The sequence below is a fragment of the Euwallacea fornicatus genome, chromosome 24 (assembly GCF_040115645.1).
Source record: "Euwallacea fornicatus isolate EFF26 chromosome 24, ASM4011564v1, whole genome shotgun sequence".
In the NCBI taxonomy this organism is placed as follows: Eukaryota; Metazoa; Arthropoda; class Insecta; order Coleoptera; family Curculionidae; genus Euwallacea; species Euwallacea fornicatus.
Genome location: NC_089564.1, coordinates 413,778 through 433,830, shown reverse-complemented (window position 1 = coordinate 433,830; position 20,053 = coordinate 413,778). Strand labels below are relative to the sequence as shown.

General features: G+C 36.3%; 1 protein-coding gene across 1 annotated transcript; it reads right to left on the bottom strand.

Annotated features, from left to right (window-relative positions):
- Positions 1-884: 884 nt before the first annotated feature.
- On the bottom strand, positions 885-9,462 carry LOC136346725 (uncharacterized). Its single transcript, XM_066296090.1, has 6 exons — positions 9,382-9,462; positions 9,174-9,335; positions 9,042-9,115; positions 7,744-8,014; positions 1,206-1,539; positions 885-1,159 (listed from the first exon to the last, which is right to left on the bottom strand). The coding sequence occupies exons 1-5, from the start codon at positions 9,460-9,462 to the stop codon at positions 1,405-1,407; spliced, it is 723 nt and encodes a 240-aa protein (XP_066152187.1). The 3' UTR covers positions 885-1,159; positions 1,206-1,404.
- Between the last annotated feature and the right edge of the window lie 10,591 nt (positions 9,463-20,053).

Genomic DNA, 20,053 nt, shown 5'->3' with positions numbered 1-20,053 from the left:
CTGACTTCAAACTCGGCTTACCATGCAGCACCCACGGTACTCGGGGCCCAATGTCAGTGGTGCGCAACTAGCAGGGCAAGAAGAAGCAGATTGACGCCGATCAAACTTGTCTCATACACTAGCGACGGCCATAAAGTCACCATTCGATTTGAAATTGCAATTCCACAGTTAGGCCAGATTAAATCCTATCAATAATGCGTGTAGCAAAAGTACAGTTTCGATCAGTTTTTAATCACTTCAACTTTGCACATGTAGCTAATTGTAGAATTAGAAATTTTAATTAAGTATTTCTTAAATGATCGGGGACTATGAGTGGGAAAAACGGGTATTTACAACCGCAGAGGAATAAAACCTTAAAAGCTCTATGTATCATTTAAACTTTTATGTTCATTCGCACGGTTTACTTGTTCATGCGGTTATTTATTTATTGAAAGCTATTCTATTGTTTATTTAACAAAAAACGATTTAAAAAACATGTTTAAAGTAAGTAGAAGTCAAAGCACATTATAGAAACATTTATAATAATTGTACAAGTTACAGATGCAAATTTATGAATAGAAATCTGTCGGCTTGTGAAGTGTGTCATTTTCACTTTGAGCCACTCTGTATTTGCAAACGCAAGTGTGATGAGACTGCACGAGGATTAGTTTCCTCAAGTTTATTACCTTATTTGTTTGCAATTTTGCTTCCCACATTTGAGGAAAGATCTCTTATATACTTTCGCCAAATCTAAATACATATTAACATTATCTTATAATTTAAAACTCCGTCAATATTCTCTTAGTTCTAGAATAAACTAACAAATAAAACCTCTGAAGGGGAAAATATCAAGCCCAATAAGTCTATCAGCGAAGTGCACGATGAGCCTTGCAAATTCGGTCCTATTTTGTGGTACCATTCCAACAACAAAGGAAAAAAACAATTTCGTTTAGGATTATTGAGTTTCTCACCAAAACTTATTTTACGGTTTTAATTATGATCACGTTGGGAAGGAACCGTTTGAAAAACGCCCATAATGATATACTTATGGCATATTCCCAATAATGAGTCATCCAGGCAGCTAAAAGGTTCCTCGGCTGGGCGTTCGAGAAGGCAATGAGAACCGTGAAGATTATTTGGTATGATATCACGAGAATGAATTGCAACCATAGGGGGCAATCTAAAACAGCTAATTGCAATTCATTAAATTATATGCCCGTACATACATGTAAAGAACGACTCCTTGGAGCTCTAAGCTTTGAGCTTGCCCAATTGGTTTCATTATATGCTGCCGTCCCAAGTACATTGATGGCTGCTGGTATGAGAACGGCCACACAGTAACAAAATACTTATCCAAAAAAAATTATTTTTTTCTAAATCGGATAGATTTAAATCGGAGTCAATTCAGAAACGGTTCTCACTTCCTTAAACAGATTCATTGTCTCCTTGATGTTCAGATACAACCAAGTTATAAATAACGCTGGTGAATATGGCCATCATCAGTCCATTCAACAGAATCATGGGCCATATTAACTTCAGTGTAGTGATAAAGACTCGTATGCCACGAATTGATTATTTTCTTTCTTCTTTTACGCCTTGGATATAATATCTAAAACGATGGGAATAATACGACGTTTGTATGATGATTATCAATATTAGTCACGTTTGTCATTATCACTACCAGTCGTTATCAATAACAATAGGACAATGGTCTTTATGGGTTCTCTTTGGAGTCCTTTAAACAAGCAGTCGTTTAAGCGTTCTCAATGTCCGTGTGCTCTTTATGTGAACGTTCCGTTTCCTCGAGAGATATTTAAACCATCGGTATATAAATTCACGAATATAGGGGGGTTTTGGTCTCATTAAGTATCAAATCCATTAAGGGAATGCCGTCCTTCACTGTTCACTAACTGAAAATCACTTTGCCAGTTTGGAATCTCCGACGATCTTACATCCAGTTAATCTTACACGAAGCTAATTCAGAATTGAATTATAACAAATCGTGTTTTCACAACAAGTCATGGAAAAATGATTGACATTGATCTCATTACAATCGGTAATGTCAATTTCCATACGAATTGGATCTCTCTGAAAGTGCTTGCCGTTTTCAGAGATCACCAACAAAATGCTTGATGTATGTATATGTACATACTCATGAGATCGACAAGTAAACAGGCAATCCAGCGACTAACCCTGAATCGCCAAATTCGTTGCAATTGAAATTGAAAAAAAAGAAGATGGTAATGGACTACCAGATGATACCATTGGAATAAAAATTAGGTGATCAGCCTTCAGATTTATTATCGGTGCACTTTTAATCCTGTACTCTATAAGTCATCCCATATATATATTTTTTTTATTGGAAAATATATTTTGGGTATTACTGTTTGTAGAATTTAAAAAAGGTGTAAAAATGACGAATGGGCGTAAAACAAAAAGCTAAGATATAAAATTTCGATTTTCGCAGTTAAACACTTAACAAAGAAAGGTGAGTCACGTTGCATATTTTTGCAAATTTTAATTTTAAAAAAATATGTCTTTTTATAAAAAAGAATAAAAATTGTGAGCTTATCAACTTTCAAAAAAAGAACATATCTGTCGCCGTTCTATTTTCAGCTTTTTTCAAATAAATTATTTTGCTTAATGGAATTTGTCGCAACGTGGCCCTATGTATGTGGGCTAGGTCAATACGAAGGGAAGGACACGTTTAGAAAACGCTGATTAAAAGCAGCCTAACAAAATGGGATTTTGTTTATAAAAAAAATCATGAAAGTTCTTAATGTGGACTACGTGGAGGTTGGTAATCTCAGAATCATCGGTCAGCATAAGAGCTAATAAAATTTTTGACAACAAAGATGAATAAATGATATAACAAATAAAGTAACGTACATCTATGCAACTAAAGTTTATCCCAAAAGAACAGCGCGTCGTAAAAGATATTTTTCTTAATGTAAGATATATCTTCAGCAATGGGGCATATAAGATATTTTTCTGAAATCAATCTTTTTTCGTTTTGCATACGTACTTCTTCACTTCCTTCGTTAGTTTTGAAGATTCTGTTTTTAGTTATTAATCGTTCCTTCGCTGTATTGCGAACAATTTCGTAGCGGACGTATCGTGAAGAAGCTCAGAACCGTCTTATAGAAGCCCAATTGTTTATGGAAAAAACTGTGTTATACCATTGGCGCAAATTTAAGACTGAGGTACATGGCTACGTAGCAAATGTTAAAATACGACATAGGCCCTTAAAATCTTACAAAGAAAAAATTGTGTTCTTTTGCAGAGTGAAAAATCGTATCTTGAAGGTACGACTTTCTAGTAAAAAGACACAAAAGTGAGGAGGTCAGCTTCGCTCGATTATCACCAGTGCCTTATGGTGGCACCCTCCTAAGGTGGCCCACCGTCCCCAAACTATATTGTTGGTTTGTTAGGACTTCTTACTTATTTTAAAAATGTAGAGTTCGTGACTTTTTGTATATGTGTTTCATTTTTAAGGTAACGAGACCCCATATCTTTTAAGTAATCTAGAAGTCATCAAATATTAAAAAAAACACACACAGGAAATTACAGTACAAAAATAGAAATTTATGACGTAACCCTTTTGTTGTATATCAAACGATAACATTGTTTACAGAGTTTTTAAATTCCACAAGTAACAATACACAAAACACACATTTTTGAGATTCCTAATTCTTAAAAAATAATTCTATTAACGTGATTCTAGAGTGACTCTGGATATTCCCAGGCAATATGAAACATTTCCAACTGACTTTTTCTTCACGAAGCAACCTAAAAATGCTAAAAATGTTGTTCAAATAATGTTCACGATTATAGTACGGCAATCACTATTTGAAAACGCTTTTACTGTGTTTATACTAAACTTGAAATTGAATGCCCGTTTAATAATATTTGACATTGACGCAGTGGCCAAGCCCATTAACCGTGAAGCAGACAAAGAAAAACTTATTTAGAAAACGGTACGTAAGAAGCAGCTTATCAAATCACATTATTTCCCTCGAAGTAGATTTTTGGGCAGAAGCCAAAACGTGTTCTTGTAAATTAGCAAAACATATCAAATACAGGATGTCGTTTGTTTGAAGATAGCATGTTTTAGTTTCAGTACATACCCTGATGAATTTAAATCGAATTGGTATCAATGTTTCTCGGATAGGAACAAACGTAATTCGTTTTGTTGGGAAAAAAAGTTTTATTGCAGTCAAAAGTGGAAATAATGCGTTTCGACGATATTTCTCATTGAGTATAAATGACAACTTATCAATTAAAAAAAAAATTTATAGTCAAATTTTAGGCGTAGTCACAAAATAAGTATTAGGTCTCAAATGGCAGTTTGAGTGTTTGACTATGGAGAATGTCGGGATAGTCTTACAATCGATCGCAACAATTTTTCTCCCACTGTCCACTAAACTATCTATCCAGCAAAAGAATGTGCGGTAATTTCCGAAATTTCCATTCTACGCACAAAATCCGCTATAAATGTGCCTCTCTAATGTAAGATTGGCTCGATACCATTTGGAACTGGCCGAGTTGAGGGATCAAATTCTTTTTGCGGCTCTTTCTATTTTTCTCACTAGAATTTCTTACGAGTATAATGAAATTTGTTACTTAAAGTTCTCAGCTGGCGCCATTCTCCAGAATACGAATATGAAATAAAAATGGGGCAATTTCATAAAAAAAAAGCACAGATGGGATCGACTTCTAACATTTCCGCAAGTGTAAACATTTAAAAAATATTTTACTTAAACTTGCAGTAGCCGAGTCGAGCTGGTACCTACTGAACACATAAACATATTTAACATGTTAGTACAACGTAATTTATAAAGAAGTTTTCTAAACATGTATGTACAATATAACTTTTTTACGACATCAAATAAACGCTTAAACGGCCGATAAATCATGTTACTTTATAACGTTACTTCTGGCGAGGTTTTATTGGTATAGTTTGAATCTACCATTATAGAGCACTGTATGGACAATGTTTGAAACACATGGTAAATATTTACATATGTATATTTCTTTTCTCCATAACTGAAAGTAAAACTCCAAATTACATTTCAAATCTCCTTTGTCTTTCATCTCGTTTCACAATTAGTGAATTAGTGGACCGGTCAAAATTCATTATTGTTTTGTCCTTTTCAAACTGTGCACTACCTGGATAAAAGCTTTGTGTGATATCTAAAACAATGAAGGTATATTAATATTATAATCATTATGTTATCTATCAACTTCTATTTAATAAAGAACCCTATTCAAAATGACATGAAATAGGACGAAAAGTAAAACTCCACAAAGTAAAATAAACGAATGAATTTCGTAAATTCAACTAACATGATATGGAATAAATCCCCCAGCTCAAAATATTGTTTCGAAAGAGACATGGGCACGACCATATAGGGTTTTCATTTCAAAACGAACCACCCGAAATATCTCTCGATTGAGAGGAAAATTTAATATAATAAAAAAATGCCTTATTAGATATCTAATGAGAAGTTCAATTTGACGTTAGAAAAAATTGTATCGGTCACCTTCTCACCCCCAGGCCGTCATGACTTTAATATTTCGATTGACCCCCCCTTTGGGTAGCACATAATTGCAAGCGGAATTCAATTTACTGTGGAACGGTACCAAGAAAACTGAAATTGGTCCATGAATTTGGGAGTTAGAAGAACAAATTTGCATTTGTGTAGGATTAAAATACCTTTGTTAACAAAAAAAAAAAAAAACAAAATAAAATATCGCAAAAACGCCTGAGAAACACGAAGATAAAAATGTGGGATGTAAGTCCGTGATGCATTTGGGGCGTGAATTTCAAGAAACTAGGTCTGTTTGTGGCAAAAAAGCTAAAGGGACAAGAATTGTGGATGAAGAATGCACGATTGAAGCCCTAGGCAGCTTTGCTGTGGATCAATCCATTTTTGCCTATTAGGAATTTCAAATGGTTCCACGCACAAAGCTTTAAGAATAAGCTTTTTTCCTAACAAAATACAAATGTTGCACGAAATCAATGAGGACGATCATCATAGAAGGATACAGTATTGCTAAATAAAGAATTAGCGAAGTGCAGATGACCCTCAATTACTAAAAAATATTTGCTTTAGTGATAAACAACTGTAAATATTGGTACAACGAAAATGCGCATTTATTTAAATAAAGTTACACTACTCAATTTTCACAAAAAGTCAACTTTTGGCAGGAATTTATGAAAACGAAATTATTGGTCCACCCTTTCTGGAAGAAAATTTAACTAGTAAATGGTATGTGAACCTTTTACAAAATGCAATAAACTCTCTTATCGTCAAATATCTGAAAAATCAAATTGGTGAGAATAGTGCTTTGAAACTTGATGAATACAATATGCATTTCCAACAAGATGAAGCTCTTTCAAACTGTGTCTTAACAGTGCTGGAATGGCTCAACGAACGATTTCCTCAAAAATGGTTTGGCTGAAGAAATGCATTAGAATGGCCAGCGCGATCCGCAGATCTCAGTCCACCAGACTTTTTCCTATGGGGTTGTTTAAAAAGCAAAGCATTTAGAACTCCATTTGAAAGTATTCAAGAATTTAAAGATAGAATTTTCCTGAAACGTCGAAGTATTACTGGACAAACTTTGGCCAATGTTTGCGAAGAATTTGAAAAGAAGGTTTAGTTTTGCTTCGCTAATAATGGCTCACATTCTAGGTACTTAATAAAACGAATTATTTGACCTCAATAAGATATTTGCTCTAGCACACATTTTTCCTTCCAACTCTTGCCTCCATTAACAAATTTGAATTTGTTCGGTTTCATTTATGTAGAAAATTGAATTCCAGTTGGAACGGCGTGGCACTCGATGAGGGGTCCCATTAGAAATATCAAAGTGAGGGTAGGTGGGGGTGAGAGGGTGACTGATACAATTCTCTCTAATGTCAAATTAAACTCCCCCTAGATGTCTAAATAGACTTTTTTTTATATTTCAAATTTGCCTCTCAATCAAGAGATGATCCAGATGGTTCGCTTTCAAATGAACACCTTGAATATCCACAAACAAGTTTTTGATTCTCTAGTAAATGTTTAATCCAATTTTGCCCCTATCTGGACAAACGAAATAAAAAAGTATACCAGAAATGAAAAACAAACCGTCAAATAAGGCCAAGTAAATAGTTATACTAATGAACAAAAAGGCTACACGACATATACTGATTCTCGGAAACAAAGGGTGAAAGTGGACCATAGAGGACTGAACGGACACGTGGCGGTTCAAGAGAAGCGCTAAATTAAAAATATTATAAAATTCTGGAATTTATTAACGTTATAAAGTGATAGTCCGTCGAAGTTATAAAGTTATGATAAATTTCAACCTTGCAGAACGAGAATGTTTCAGATATAGAGAAAAAACATTTGGAATGTTAACAATAAATTAACATTGACTTAATGTTACTATGTTTAACGTTTTGAATTTTTACAAGGCAGAATTAACACAAAAGGGTACAGTTCTGTTTTCTATATCTGCTTGATATATACATATATATATATATATATATATATATATATATTTTTTTTTTTTTTACTGTTCCATTGCTTTTGATTTGGCCAATAATGAATCCTGCTCAATGAACACCAGCTTTTCAAATCTTCAACTGCAACAAGAAACTCTACCTACGAACGCACTGCAAATTGCTCGAATTTAGTTGAATCTGCTGTTGATTGAATAATAGCAGTTCGTTCATATTAACATTTTAACATCAACCTGATGAAATCAGTCTTAAACGACAAAGCAGTCGTAATGGAGATCGTAATCAACAAACACAGCTTCAGTAACAAAATAAATTATGGCTAAATCAATGGCAGTTGGAGAACTGGCAACTGAAATCAACCTGATCACTCCATTAAAAATTCCCGCAGTATCTTCTCCATGTAGGAATCCTTTTATGTACATGGATGGCAGTTTTGTTATGATGTTGTATTCACCGCTACCGCCGATATTAATCGTACCTGAAAGTTGCTTAGATTTATTACTCCGAGTACCTGATTTTTGAACATGTTTTGTCGTTGGTTATAATTTATTATTGTCAAATAAGTGGTAAATTCATGGAGAACATAAATTATTGCGTTCAAAGCGTGTGTCGTGCGTAACTATGTCTGTGTAACTGTTAAGTAGAACCGGTAAAGGCAAACAGGTACTTTCTATGGGCTGCATAGTTACTGAAGAGGTAAAAACAACAAACCTTTTTCAAAATATATCTTTCATCACTCCAAACAGCAATGGCGATTTGATAGTCATTTATGTAATAAGTACGTAATGTAAGATTTTATAAGGCGAATCAGTTTATGGCCGAGCGAGTTTGCGAGCAAGTCCATAAATGGACGAGTCGAAGAAAATTTCATTACGTACGCGTTTATATACCCATCTTATGTCCAATTTAAATTAACTTGTTAATAATATTTATGTGCATTTTTTTCACATATTACGTGCGCTATTCTAAAAAATGTAGCTTTACTGTATTAGGACCGTACTAGACTAATTTAAGGCCGCACCATAGCACCACAAAGAGCTCTACAATTATTTCGGACATAAAGGGCCAGGTGTTAATTAGACCAGAATTCACTTGACATGAGCCATCCTATTTGAATTAATATTACATAACTGTTCTCAAGTAGGAACATTATTTAAACAGTCATTGCTGTCTCAAATGACAAATTGTTAAGAAATCTTGTGTCTTATTAAATTATGTAATATTTTAGAATAATCAAAGTCAGTTCGCCAGGATCCTTCGAGACTTACAGTTAACGATGATTACTAAAGTCATGGTTACAGCCCAGAATACTTGCTTCCCTGAAATCAACATTTTCTACGGTGACTTACTTTGACTTTAAAATATTTACTCACAATTACATACATTAACCTTCACAAAAATCAGCAAAGTAGTAAAAATTAATGGATGTAATACTAGGGTACTTATAACCCGAGCTTTTACCGAAAGTTTATGAACCGCAAAAATGGTTAGGAAAGTAGTCAAAAGGAGGGATCGCTCTGTATGTAATGGGCAAAGACAACAAATTTACATATTTTGGAGATAAGTCCTCTGGTCCGTTTCTGTAGTATTTAAGGAGACATTTCTGAATTTGTGCATCCAATACTAAATTTTTTGTTTTCTTTTTGTTTTCCCTTCTAATTTATTTAAGATATCTACGAACCCCGATTGCCGAAGTAAAGTATGTTGAGGGTACAAAATTTATTAACCCCATGACAGTAACCACCACCCGAACAAAGTAGTAGGTGCCTTTACGCACAACGGGATCAATCTTCACAAGGCCCTTCCTCTTTAAGTTGCCATCTCTAGATTCTTCATTTTTTTTCTAAACATCCCTTATATTTTCATCTGGCATCTAAAACAACACCCACAGTCGATCTCTTCTTTAGCGCATTTTTAAAGGATTTTTCATAAGAAGCAGACAGAGCACCATTCTTAAGAATGGTGCTCATTTATCTTCCTTTCACCATATCCAGACACTCACTAAGGGCTGTTTCACCCCTTCGTTCCCCAGCCCAGTTCGATCCTATCGATGTTAAATAACAATTAAGGTAATTAAATAGGAAAGTGATAAACAAGATTTAGGCTCATTTCGTAAGTAGGTGATTTCTGAATCGGAATATGGATGACTTTCCAGTTTAACGTATGGTAATACGTAAATTATTTTGATGAGTATTGATAAGCTGATAATCGTTAAAGTAAAATGATAAGCAGTTGCGTCTGCAAGTATTCTTTAACATGATGCTACGGTAACGCTTCGTTGATGATTACCCTAATAACAAAATTCATGTCCAGCAACATTTTTTCCGCGGTTATAGTCCGATTTATTATTGTACTAATGCAATAAAGCTATATTTCGGAAAAATAAATCTAATACCATGGGTATGTGCTCAGTGCAGGACTGGCAATGACTAGATATTTATCGACTGAGATAAATTTCATTTAACGAGTAATTAAGATATTTCGCAGGTATTTCCATCTAGACCCAAAAGTAAAATCCTTGGTAAATTAATAGAAAAAAAAACCTTGTAAGTAATGCATACGGAATGAGGTTTTCTTCCATTAATCCAATAATGGGCTTGCTTGCAAGATCGTTCGGTCATAAACTGATTCATCTCATAAAATCTTTAATTAAACCTTAAGTAAAACGCCTTTCTAGAATATCGAAACGTTACTAAGGACAGTTTTTCGTGTTGTTCGTAAAATTCAAAGTCCCAGCTGTAACTGATGTTCATAACACATCGCCATGCTTGTACAGTTTATTTTAGCGTTTTCATAATTTTTTTATCAAACTCGAATCTTTATATCATATGCAATCTCATATGGTTTTCATCGAATTAATATTTAAAAAAAAATCACACTGTATAACACTCGCCATCCAAGTCATTGCTATGATCAGATTAAAACTTTCTTCTCAAATTTCCTTTTGAGATTATTTGTTGTTGGCTGAAATTTGGGTATGTAAAGGTATTGTTGTTAGTGTTCTCTGAGCACTTTGATAACCCACAACGTACCTACTTGTGCACTTAATATATCTTTTCTTCAATACACAAATACTTCACTTTCACCTAGTTGTTAGATAATCGCTCAGAAACTTTACAGTCTACGCTCTCATACCACCCACGCCGTTGCTAATATTAGCACAGGTAATATCAAATGCACTCTTAAATCAAGAAATGTTCCAAGAGATTCTCGATTTATCAATTAATTCCATCAAATGAATTAATGAGAAAGAGGCGGGATGAACAACGGTGCGTTTATCACGTCTATGCGATGGAGACAGGTTCCTCAGCGCTGTTACAGTAGTCTCGACGAGTTGATGAAGCCGAAGAGTTTATTAGGTCGTAACTGCTTGATCTTTGCTTGGCAATGGGATTTGGTTGTTGAATTTTTTAACCCAAATACTTCATTTGGGCATCCATGATAACTGAACATTTCACCATAACGTATATAGATGTCTCGACATGTTCAAAGTATCCCTTACACTCGCGGTTTCCGGCGATGTCCCATTTTCTCTTAATTTACTAGAGAAGAGAATCATTTAGCAGTAGCCCCCTCTCCTCTATTTTCGTCTTCCTCTTGAGTCGAAATAGAGGCTTTGCCTGCACAGTTCTTGGTCCGGCTCTACGATCTTTAGCTTATTAGTTAATGTCATGGGAGTTCTCAGGCGATACAGGGCCATCCACTCAATCATCGATCACACAATCAGCCTTAACTCGTATCATCAAAGGTTACCGATTTTGTATTTCCGTATCGCCTGTCACAGCTACACGAGCTCGATACACATCCGGTCCACCCAGTCGATTCAACCTGGAACCATCTGTGCACCCGTCGCATCTATCGTGGCCTGTGATTAGCTAGACACTAGTACCTGATTTCTCACAGTTTGGTATTACCAATTCTGAGATGTTAGATAGGTGACAGGCAGAAGATCACTCTTCACTAAAGTAGCCGAACTCTGTTCAGTAACCCAGTCCTATGTGTGAGAGTAGTCAAATGTACACACCTGGTATTCATATTGCCTTTAAACTAATCACCACGTGGGACGGCATGAGGAGCGCCTCCGGGGCTTTCGTGCGAACCGTTCTTACAAGCGCAAATATGTGATCCTTGTCCTTGTGTTGTTGTGTGTCCTTGTATGTTTGCGTTGTAATGTTAACTTTTTCCATATTTGGCCAAAATGTAACGCGCCCCGTATGTCGGAATGGGCCCCATTTTGGAGTTCAGGAGGAAATCTCGACATTTCACCATTTAATGACACATATACTTATGTACATACACATCCACTCCAAATTTGAACTAAATATCTCAGAAACTGACCAAGGTAAATAAAACGCATAAAACTGAACCACTTTATATATTATGGGGCGTTTGCAATCTGGGTGTAACAGCCCCAAGTTCCAATATCCCAAGCGGTCCTGGATCTTGGTGCGTTCCAGCCTGGTCATCACGTGCAGTCTCTGGCGCACTGGTTATTTTCGTATTCGCGCCGCTGTGTTTTACAAGGTCGTCTCCAGGCATCCATGTAGGAGCACCGAAGATACCAAAATTTGTTTACGCATAAACACAAACCAACAATAACAAAAAATATGTTTCATCTAAATTAGTGAACGCATTGTTTTGAGGCATTGGTGATAGTATAGCACAATTAACTTACCATACTACTTGCATACTACATCCTAATGAATCAAGTCACTCGTTACTATAGTAACGATTAATTATCGCTATTGCCAACGTCAGCATAGGTATGAAAAATGGTACTCGGATGTCATTTGAATATTTTCATGGCCTCTATCTTAATGTAAGCAGTTAATGAATTAATGGAATTCATGAATTCTTGACAGTGCGCTCTAAAAACTTTGACTGACAACATTTCGAAAACGGTTAGAGATACGAACCTTTTTAATGTACAATACGCAGAAATATGATGTATCGACACTAATAAAAAAAAAAATGGATCGGTTTTTATATACCTCGGTAAATCAGTAGTGGCGCCAGATATCAAACAGCTTGAACCAGACCTTTTAAATGGATTAATCGTACCCTCCGATCCTCTTATGAACAATTTCAAGTCAGCACGCTTGAACCTCACGTATAATGAAAACAAGTAAATTTTTTACGAGGCACATTTAGCTGTATCGTTCTCTTCTCTCATCCGCAAGGAGATTATACTCAATTGTTCAATGTTTCTGGGACACTTTGTAGAACTTTCAAAATAATATACAGAGTAGCCAGAATGAGAGGGTCAACGTTTAACCATATATTCCTTGGTCAAAAATATATTGATTCGTGGTGGAGTGTGTATATACCAATTTTTTTCCATCCGGAGATACAGTCTGGGAAGGTCTCACTTTTTTTTAAGTTTTACAGATAGGCCGAAAACGACTATTTAGTTGCACCGAAATCGGATGCATAATCTTTCTGCTTCTCAGGGCACAATCGCCGAGGGTTATTATTCTAAAACCATCAGAAGTAGTGGTCAGTAGCTAGAAGATCGAATGTTCAATAGACCAGAGCATTTTTTTCTTCGCTTATGAAACGGTTTTTTTTTTTAAATGAAATTCCCGGTCTGTTGCGCAACTTTTTGCTATCTTTTATTAAATTTTGATTTTTAGCCTCAATTAGACGAAAAAAGAATGTAATTTTTTATCTTGATTTCTGGAGCACAAACTACAATGAATGCGATGCCATTGTTGTGTAATTGACAAGAACGCGCTCACCAGCTCAGCACATTATTCACAATGTCAATGTTTCGTTTCCAAGTTGAACAATCTAACCATTCAGAGGACCTCAAAGTTTTTTACATATTATCTATTAATTACTAAATATTACCGAAATGAGACAGTGAAGGTAAAAATATCATAACTGTTGCTCAGTATGTCCTCCTTCTGCAAGAATATACGCTTCACAACGGTGAAGTAATGAAATTTTCACCCAAACCAACTTATCTGGACGATTTGTTATATCAGTGGCAATCATCTGTAGTCTATCTAAGAACTGCTCTTTAGTGCTAATTGTCCCTTGGTACACGACTTGTGTCATATGACTCCATAAATAGGGAAGGTAAGAAATCAGTCCAAAACCTCTTATCCGGCGATAAATCGTTCGAATCCCAATGGGTCTTCCAACTCGGCAGACCACTGATCCGCCAGCGTCCACGACGAGACAAACCTATCTGTTAGGGCCATAGTTCGAAGGCGGCAATCTTATCGTTATGTAGTTCCACGAGATCGTCCAGTACCTCTCCTTCTGCATATTTGCTCTTCTTGCAACCATGTCGGACATCTCACTGTAGTGTTTACACTACGGTTCAATCTAGTGGCGATTTCCCTAAATGATCGAGCGGTCTCTCGCAGACCCACCAGTCGACCTCTCTCAAACTCGTTTAATTGATGAAAATTTCTCTGCATTCTGCATCTAGGCATATTTGATTAATCTAAAGGCACTTTCTAAGCACTCTGTACACCAATAAATAATATTTTGCAATCATATTGTTCATATTTTATTACGATTTTTGAAGTGAAAAGAAACTCAAATTCCTGATAACTCGTACGTACATTGTGAAATATGGCCGAGACATTAATCGTTTTCTGTATTCCCATATACGAACATGCACACCGAAAATTATTTAAATAAAACCATTTTCACGGGGTGTTCTCTTTTTTATGTCACGCAGTGTATTTCATAAAAACGTTCAAATTCGATTTTTTTTTTCACTGGCGGACTGACTCTTGAGGTCCCTGCATTAACATGTACATTGACAGTTTGGTTCGGATTGGTTATAGCCCGCCTAAGAACGATCATTCACAAATCGCAGCAATTCTTTCCCATGCTTTGTTTCAACCGTGCCTCCGACACTTCTAAGCAGCTAAATTGAATGTTAATCAGCAAGTAAAACATTTGTCATCCCCAACTTCCGCTTCGAATAAACAAGCCAAACTAGTTCATAGAACCGTGATGAAATTGACCTACTACTTTACTACTTTTACTATCAGTTTTAGTTAATCCTCGCTAACGAGCTGTTTGTGAATGGAACCGCACTCAGTTACGTAAACTTAAGCTGGTTGAAAACCTGAAAACGACTTATTAGTACGAAAAGCGTTCCGTTTGATTATATCGACATTCTTCGCCATAATTGGCATAGTGAGAATATTGTTTTTTGTTCAAAGTTTGAGAAATATCCTGCAGAGCATGTCATTATCGTGGACAGCGTAGTAAATTTGATATGTATCTCTGAGGCACATCATTCCTGAGCTCGTTGAAGCAATAATTTAACTTTAAACTGAAAAGCGCCAAGATCTGATAACCCAGTTTAGGACAAAACCGCCTAAAACCCCCGTAGGTCGTTTATCTACTGGTTTAGCCTCCACTGTTGCCTATTCAGGCATTTTAATGAGTCAATTACCAATCTCTAACGAACCACACTGGTTTCAGTTACTTCCCAAGGATCAAAATGAGCGGTATAAATTCGTGCGTTTCTACGTTTCCCAGACTTTTTATCTTTACTATTTTAGACGCAACACCGACCATATCGTATTTCAACGTGTTGATTACAAGCCCCAACTGTCCAAGACTGATAATCATCTTCGAACAGCGGTTCTAACTGTACGGGACGTGAGCTTTGAATGTTGTATTTTATGCCTATGTGGCGATTTTCTTAGATTTAGCCGACTCAATGACGTGAGAGTTCACTTCAAGTGTCAGTACGTTAATCTAACTGATACACCAACAACTAAAACCTCTGAAAGACATAAACACAGTCCTGCTTTGAAGTACAGAAACATGGAACAATCAGATGAGAAGTCAAAACTCATAATGGAATATCGTGTAACATAACCGACACCCTGCAATCCAACCATAACAAGAAACAAATCGTTATTTGCTGAAATAATGCATTGTTTAGCAATATTGCTGCGTATGTAAGTGATTACTTCCTCTTCAGAATCATTAATCTAAACCATGAAAATTAGTATCCAATCCCTAAGGGGAAGCCTGTTGCTCTGAATGGAATTTCAATCTGATTTAGTATGGGATTATAAATGGTAATGAATAAATGTCTATTAATCTCGAAAGATATTTGCATTTCCTCAGATGACAGCTGACCGAAGAGCAGTTTCAACTGCGAGCAGTTAAGGTATTGAAAAGCATTTAAGATTTGCGAGGCGCCCCTCGTCTGATGAAGTTTTTGAAATCAGCAAGTCCAGGCCAACACAAAATAAAGGTCGTTTTTCTTCCTTATTTACTGTTCCTTGTGAGTTATTGAAGAACTTCGATTACATGAGTAAACTTGTAGGATTTTTTTGTCAACCATCGAAGGGGTGAATGGGGAAAACCAAAATTGGAAATCGCATTATTTACTCATCACCAAAAATGCCGTTTTGCCTAATTAAACCAAAGGCTATCTTATACATTTGTGTCCGAATCGATATCAAACCGCTTTCACCGTGAAAACTCTCCTCTGACCATTTAGTGACCGTTCCAAGATGTTTACCAGAAGCGAGCAATCCAAGAAATATCGTGTTAAAAGTGTGATATTTCTTGGATTATAGAGCATACTCGCTACGAAGCGAACGAATTTTTGTAGCATGCCGAACGCCGTTCGCGATGTTACACGAACAGGTTGAAACCAGTTTCGTTACAGACACTCATGGACAATTGCTAATTTTCGGTTGTTGACCATCCTTACGTCATTTGCAACTTGCTAATATGGGAGGAGGAAAAATAAATTATCGCCCTTGTTTGTTATCAATCACTGCCTTGGAACCAATTATTTCTTACGTATTATTATTCTGCTACTATTTTTGCTGTCGTAAACGGTACCATCTTTGAATAATAATTCCTAATAATCACGGTTGCTAAAGCAGCTTAGTATGACACAGTATTTTTAATCTAAAAGTTGCCTACCATTTTTTGGAATACCTCGAAATGGGCACTCGCAATGCAGATAAATAGAATGCGATTTTACCTTCCTTTCTGGTAATGCGTTACAAAATATCGGTCAAACCTTCAAAAAATAAATACGAAAAAAGCATCTTAGTTATTTGTTGTAGACCAGGATTTACGAGTTTAGAATTCACATCTACCACCCATAAGTTATTGCAAAAAATATTGACATGTCTTAGACACTACCAGAGGCCATTGTTAACGAACTAATGTTCTGAACTGTAACTTAATGTAGATTTTAAGTATAAAACTAAAATGGTGTACTTCCGTAGAAGCGCTCTTCGTAGATACCCAAGATGGCATCGACATCCGATATTTCCTCAACTTACGACAATTTGAAAATACTATGTTCGGATCTCCAGCTACCTTTTCTGCAGCTTACGACGACCCAAAACTGTATATTATATTTGCAGCTGCAGCAGCCAATTACGTTGGACACCGAAGTACGATTTCGGACAGTTCGTCTTATACGGACGGGCTGTGCGAATTAACCTGTATATACATACATGTCTCAAATCACACAATATATCTCCTTCGGATTATTCATTAACATAGAAGATGTTTCTTTTTATAAAAAATATATCCCCTACAGAAATGCGATTTTTGTAGAAATGTTAACATGCGATATTTTTCAATGAAATATGGTTCACGTCCGATGGTGTAGTAACATTCAATATAATTCTGAATGAAGGCTAAATCTTACGAAATCGCGTAAGCGATTTTATATCCAGGTTTAGGATGTCACATTCTCTAACAATAAAAATAATTAGTCTGTATCCTCTCTCATTTGCATGATATTGGCCGAGAATTGTACATGCATCTAGTCCTAAAACGCTGACCCGTATCACCAACTCCGCCAGAATCTGAGGTTACTGTTCTTCGACTCATGGTGAAAAAATCTATAACTATTTTTCATTGATATAAAAGTGGATGCAAACGTGTTCCCTATGAAAAAAAAGGTGTTCCAGACCGCCAATCACCAAGGCGCCCTAATGGAGGCATGGTACCATTGGTTTTAAAACTCTCGGACACCGAGAACAAGTTGTAACAGAACGCACTCGTCGCTCAGTCCGAAATCTTGAACAAGCATGGATAGGTCCCGATATTCAAACCTTTAGATTTACCAATTAATTATTATAACTCTCCATTTCACATTCTAAGAAAACTTGTAGTATCAAGTATAGGTACGTGTCCTTCCATTGAATTTTTCCGTAAACGACACCTTTCTTTTGCCATTAATTATTACTAAAATAGTAACATTAATCCCGTCAACAGATATGCGGTATTAGATACGTTAGGTTTACAATATCTTTACAATGATACTAGATGGATAGGTGCCTTAGAAACTTTCCATTTCTGAGTTAGTTGATCTGATCAGCCGAGGTGGATTTCACCAAGACCGGCCTTTAGCTGCGCCTCTAGCTATCAAACCATGGTTGTTTTAAAAATGGGGTCATGGGAATAACGAGTTGGCGTTACCACCGAAGGCGTTGGTTCTAGCAAAATGTAAGGGCGCTTTTCTTATCAGGTACCGCTCTGTGGTGACGTTGACGAAAATAGCAAGGGAAAAAAACGCACTTTTCAGACTCCGTTGCTGTTTGCAAATATTTTCAACCTCTGAACGAAACAAATTAAGTAGTTTGTCGGTGACATTTCTGATTTGGATTTGGTTACTAATGTGAAGTTCCAATATTGTGTTATTTTGAAGCTTGAATGACTCACATAACGGTTTTTTAAAAAAATGTCGTACTTAATTATACCTACTTGTTTACTGCTCTCGCGTTGACCCTTCCTCGGTATAAAGAGAACGAACGAGAAAATATTCTGGCTGATCCTTTCTATCGCCTAGCAGAAGATTAATTTCCTAAATAAAAATCTCGAATGCCTTCCAGCAATGCAAATGGTAGCACCGGGATATAAAATCAGCATCAATCAGTAAAGACAATCCATCACGAGCTTTCATTAACTTTGAAAAGATCTATTTTTGCTCTGGGGCACCATTAAATCATGTGATTGGATTTGTAACAAGTGACTGATGGACAATGAACGAAAACAGATTGAGTCGATTGTTAACACGAATCAGGCTTAGGTTCGCTAAGAAATTACATATACAGTGAGGGTTTTTTCGCTCTTTCCTTAGAGGAGAATTGAAGAAACTAAATGCCTGCGTGTTCGGTCAGAACTGAGTATTTTTATTGCTGAAAACCATCATGAGAGAAAACGTAGACTATTGAAAGAATTAGTCGTAAAAATTCTCGAAGCATTTTTTTTAGCAGGAACTCGACGGCCACCTCGTAGAAACCGCATTTTTATTTAATTATGGGCAGCACCGACAATGGTCATAATTTATTTCGTTTTTACTGTAAAGATGCTACTTTTTTCTGGAATGTAGTAACCATATTAAGATTACGGCTAAATTCTCGGTAGAATGAAACGGCTGGAATTTTTATACGAAGAGAAAAAATTTTTAGACCAACTCTTCTAATGGCTATTGATTTCCCAATGGTACAGTCTAAGCAATCTTCACAGAATCAAGGGACTACTTTTTGCATCATCTTACACTGAGATTTCTACAAAATGACCACGTAATTAAACCGAGACACACATTTTATACAAGACTGGAATGTCTATGGGTGTAGTTACAGTGCAGATGACCAAAACTAACGATAAAGCGCTTTCCTAAAAGCTTGACCAACTTTTACCGAAGCATTGGACTTGTAGCCCAATCGCAGATATTTTATGGTACTTTATTAAAGTCAGTTTATCTTAAGCGCGAGTAAAAGTGGTAAGCTACATGGAATCCCCATCGTAATATCTACTAAATCGGCTGATGGGCAACACATATGGTTGCGACATTCCTGCTCTTAAGGGTAGGCCAAGGTCAGGTACCCATGTATGATAAGCAGATGATAACTGCATATTTAGCAAAAACATTAATGGAAGCTGTAAAATACGAGGATAGTGCCAGAAGTACCCGACCCGACGTATAGATGGCGATTTTTTTGTTAAAAATTTGCCCACATTACACAGACCTAACCTTAAAAAGTTTATGTCTAACGTTTGGGGGTGCTACGTTAATTTGGATTCGTTTTGGAGCTGTTCTTAATGAACGCTTTTAGAGATTTTCTGATGATGGCAAAAATTGCTCCGCGATACGTGGTTTAATACTTTTATTTCGAAGGTTTTTGTCCACCCAACATCAAAACGGAGTTCGATTCTTCTCTAAAGGAATCTGGTTCTTCGTTAATAACTGTAAAATATTTTAGCAGAGCTTAAACGCTTTTTGAACGGTCTTACGAGTTGCTGAAACGAATTACGCAGTGGTCGACCTAATGACACTCCAGATCTGACCGCTCCAGAAATGGTGGTGAAAACCCACAGAAATATGCTGAACGACCATTGGCTAAAATTGCGCGAGTCCGCAGGCGTCATTGGCATTTCGAAAAGGACTGGACATCGTATTTTGACCGAACGATTGAATATGCGAAAGCTGTGCGCAAAATGAATGTCACGATTACTCTCAATCGAGCAAAAACAGCACCGTGAGGATTTTTCAGGGGAGTGTTTAGTAGAGTTTCGCAGCAATGAGGTCCAGTTTTT

What these genes read in the sequence shown, in the direction of transcription:
- LOC136346725 (XM_066296090.1), bottom strand. Translation starts at nt 9,462, where the DNA reads ATGAGCACCATTCTTAAGAATGGTGCTCTGTCTGCTTCTTATGAAAAA. An exon ending in CGCTAAAGAAGAGATCGACT is followed by an intron (nt 9,336 to 9,381) that starts GTGGGTGTTGTT and finishes AGGGATGTTTAG; the next exon opens with AAAAAAAATGAAGAATCTAG. An exon ending in ATTACGACTGCTTTGTCGTT is followed by an intron (nt 1,540 to 7,743) that starts TAAGACTGATTT and finishes TCAATTCGTGGC; the next exon opens with ATACGAGTCTTTATCACTAC.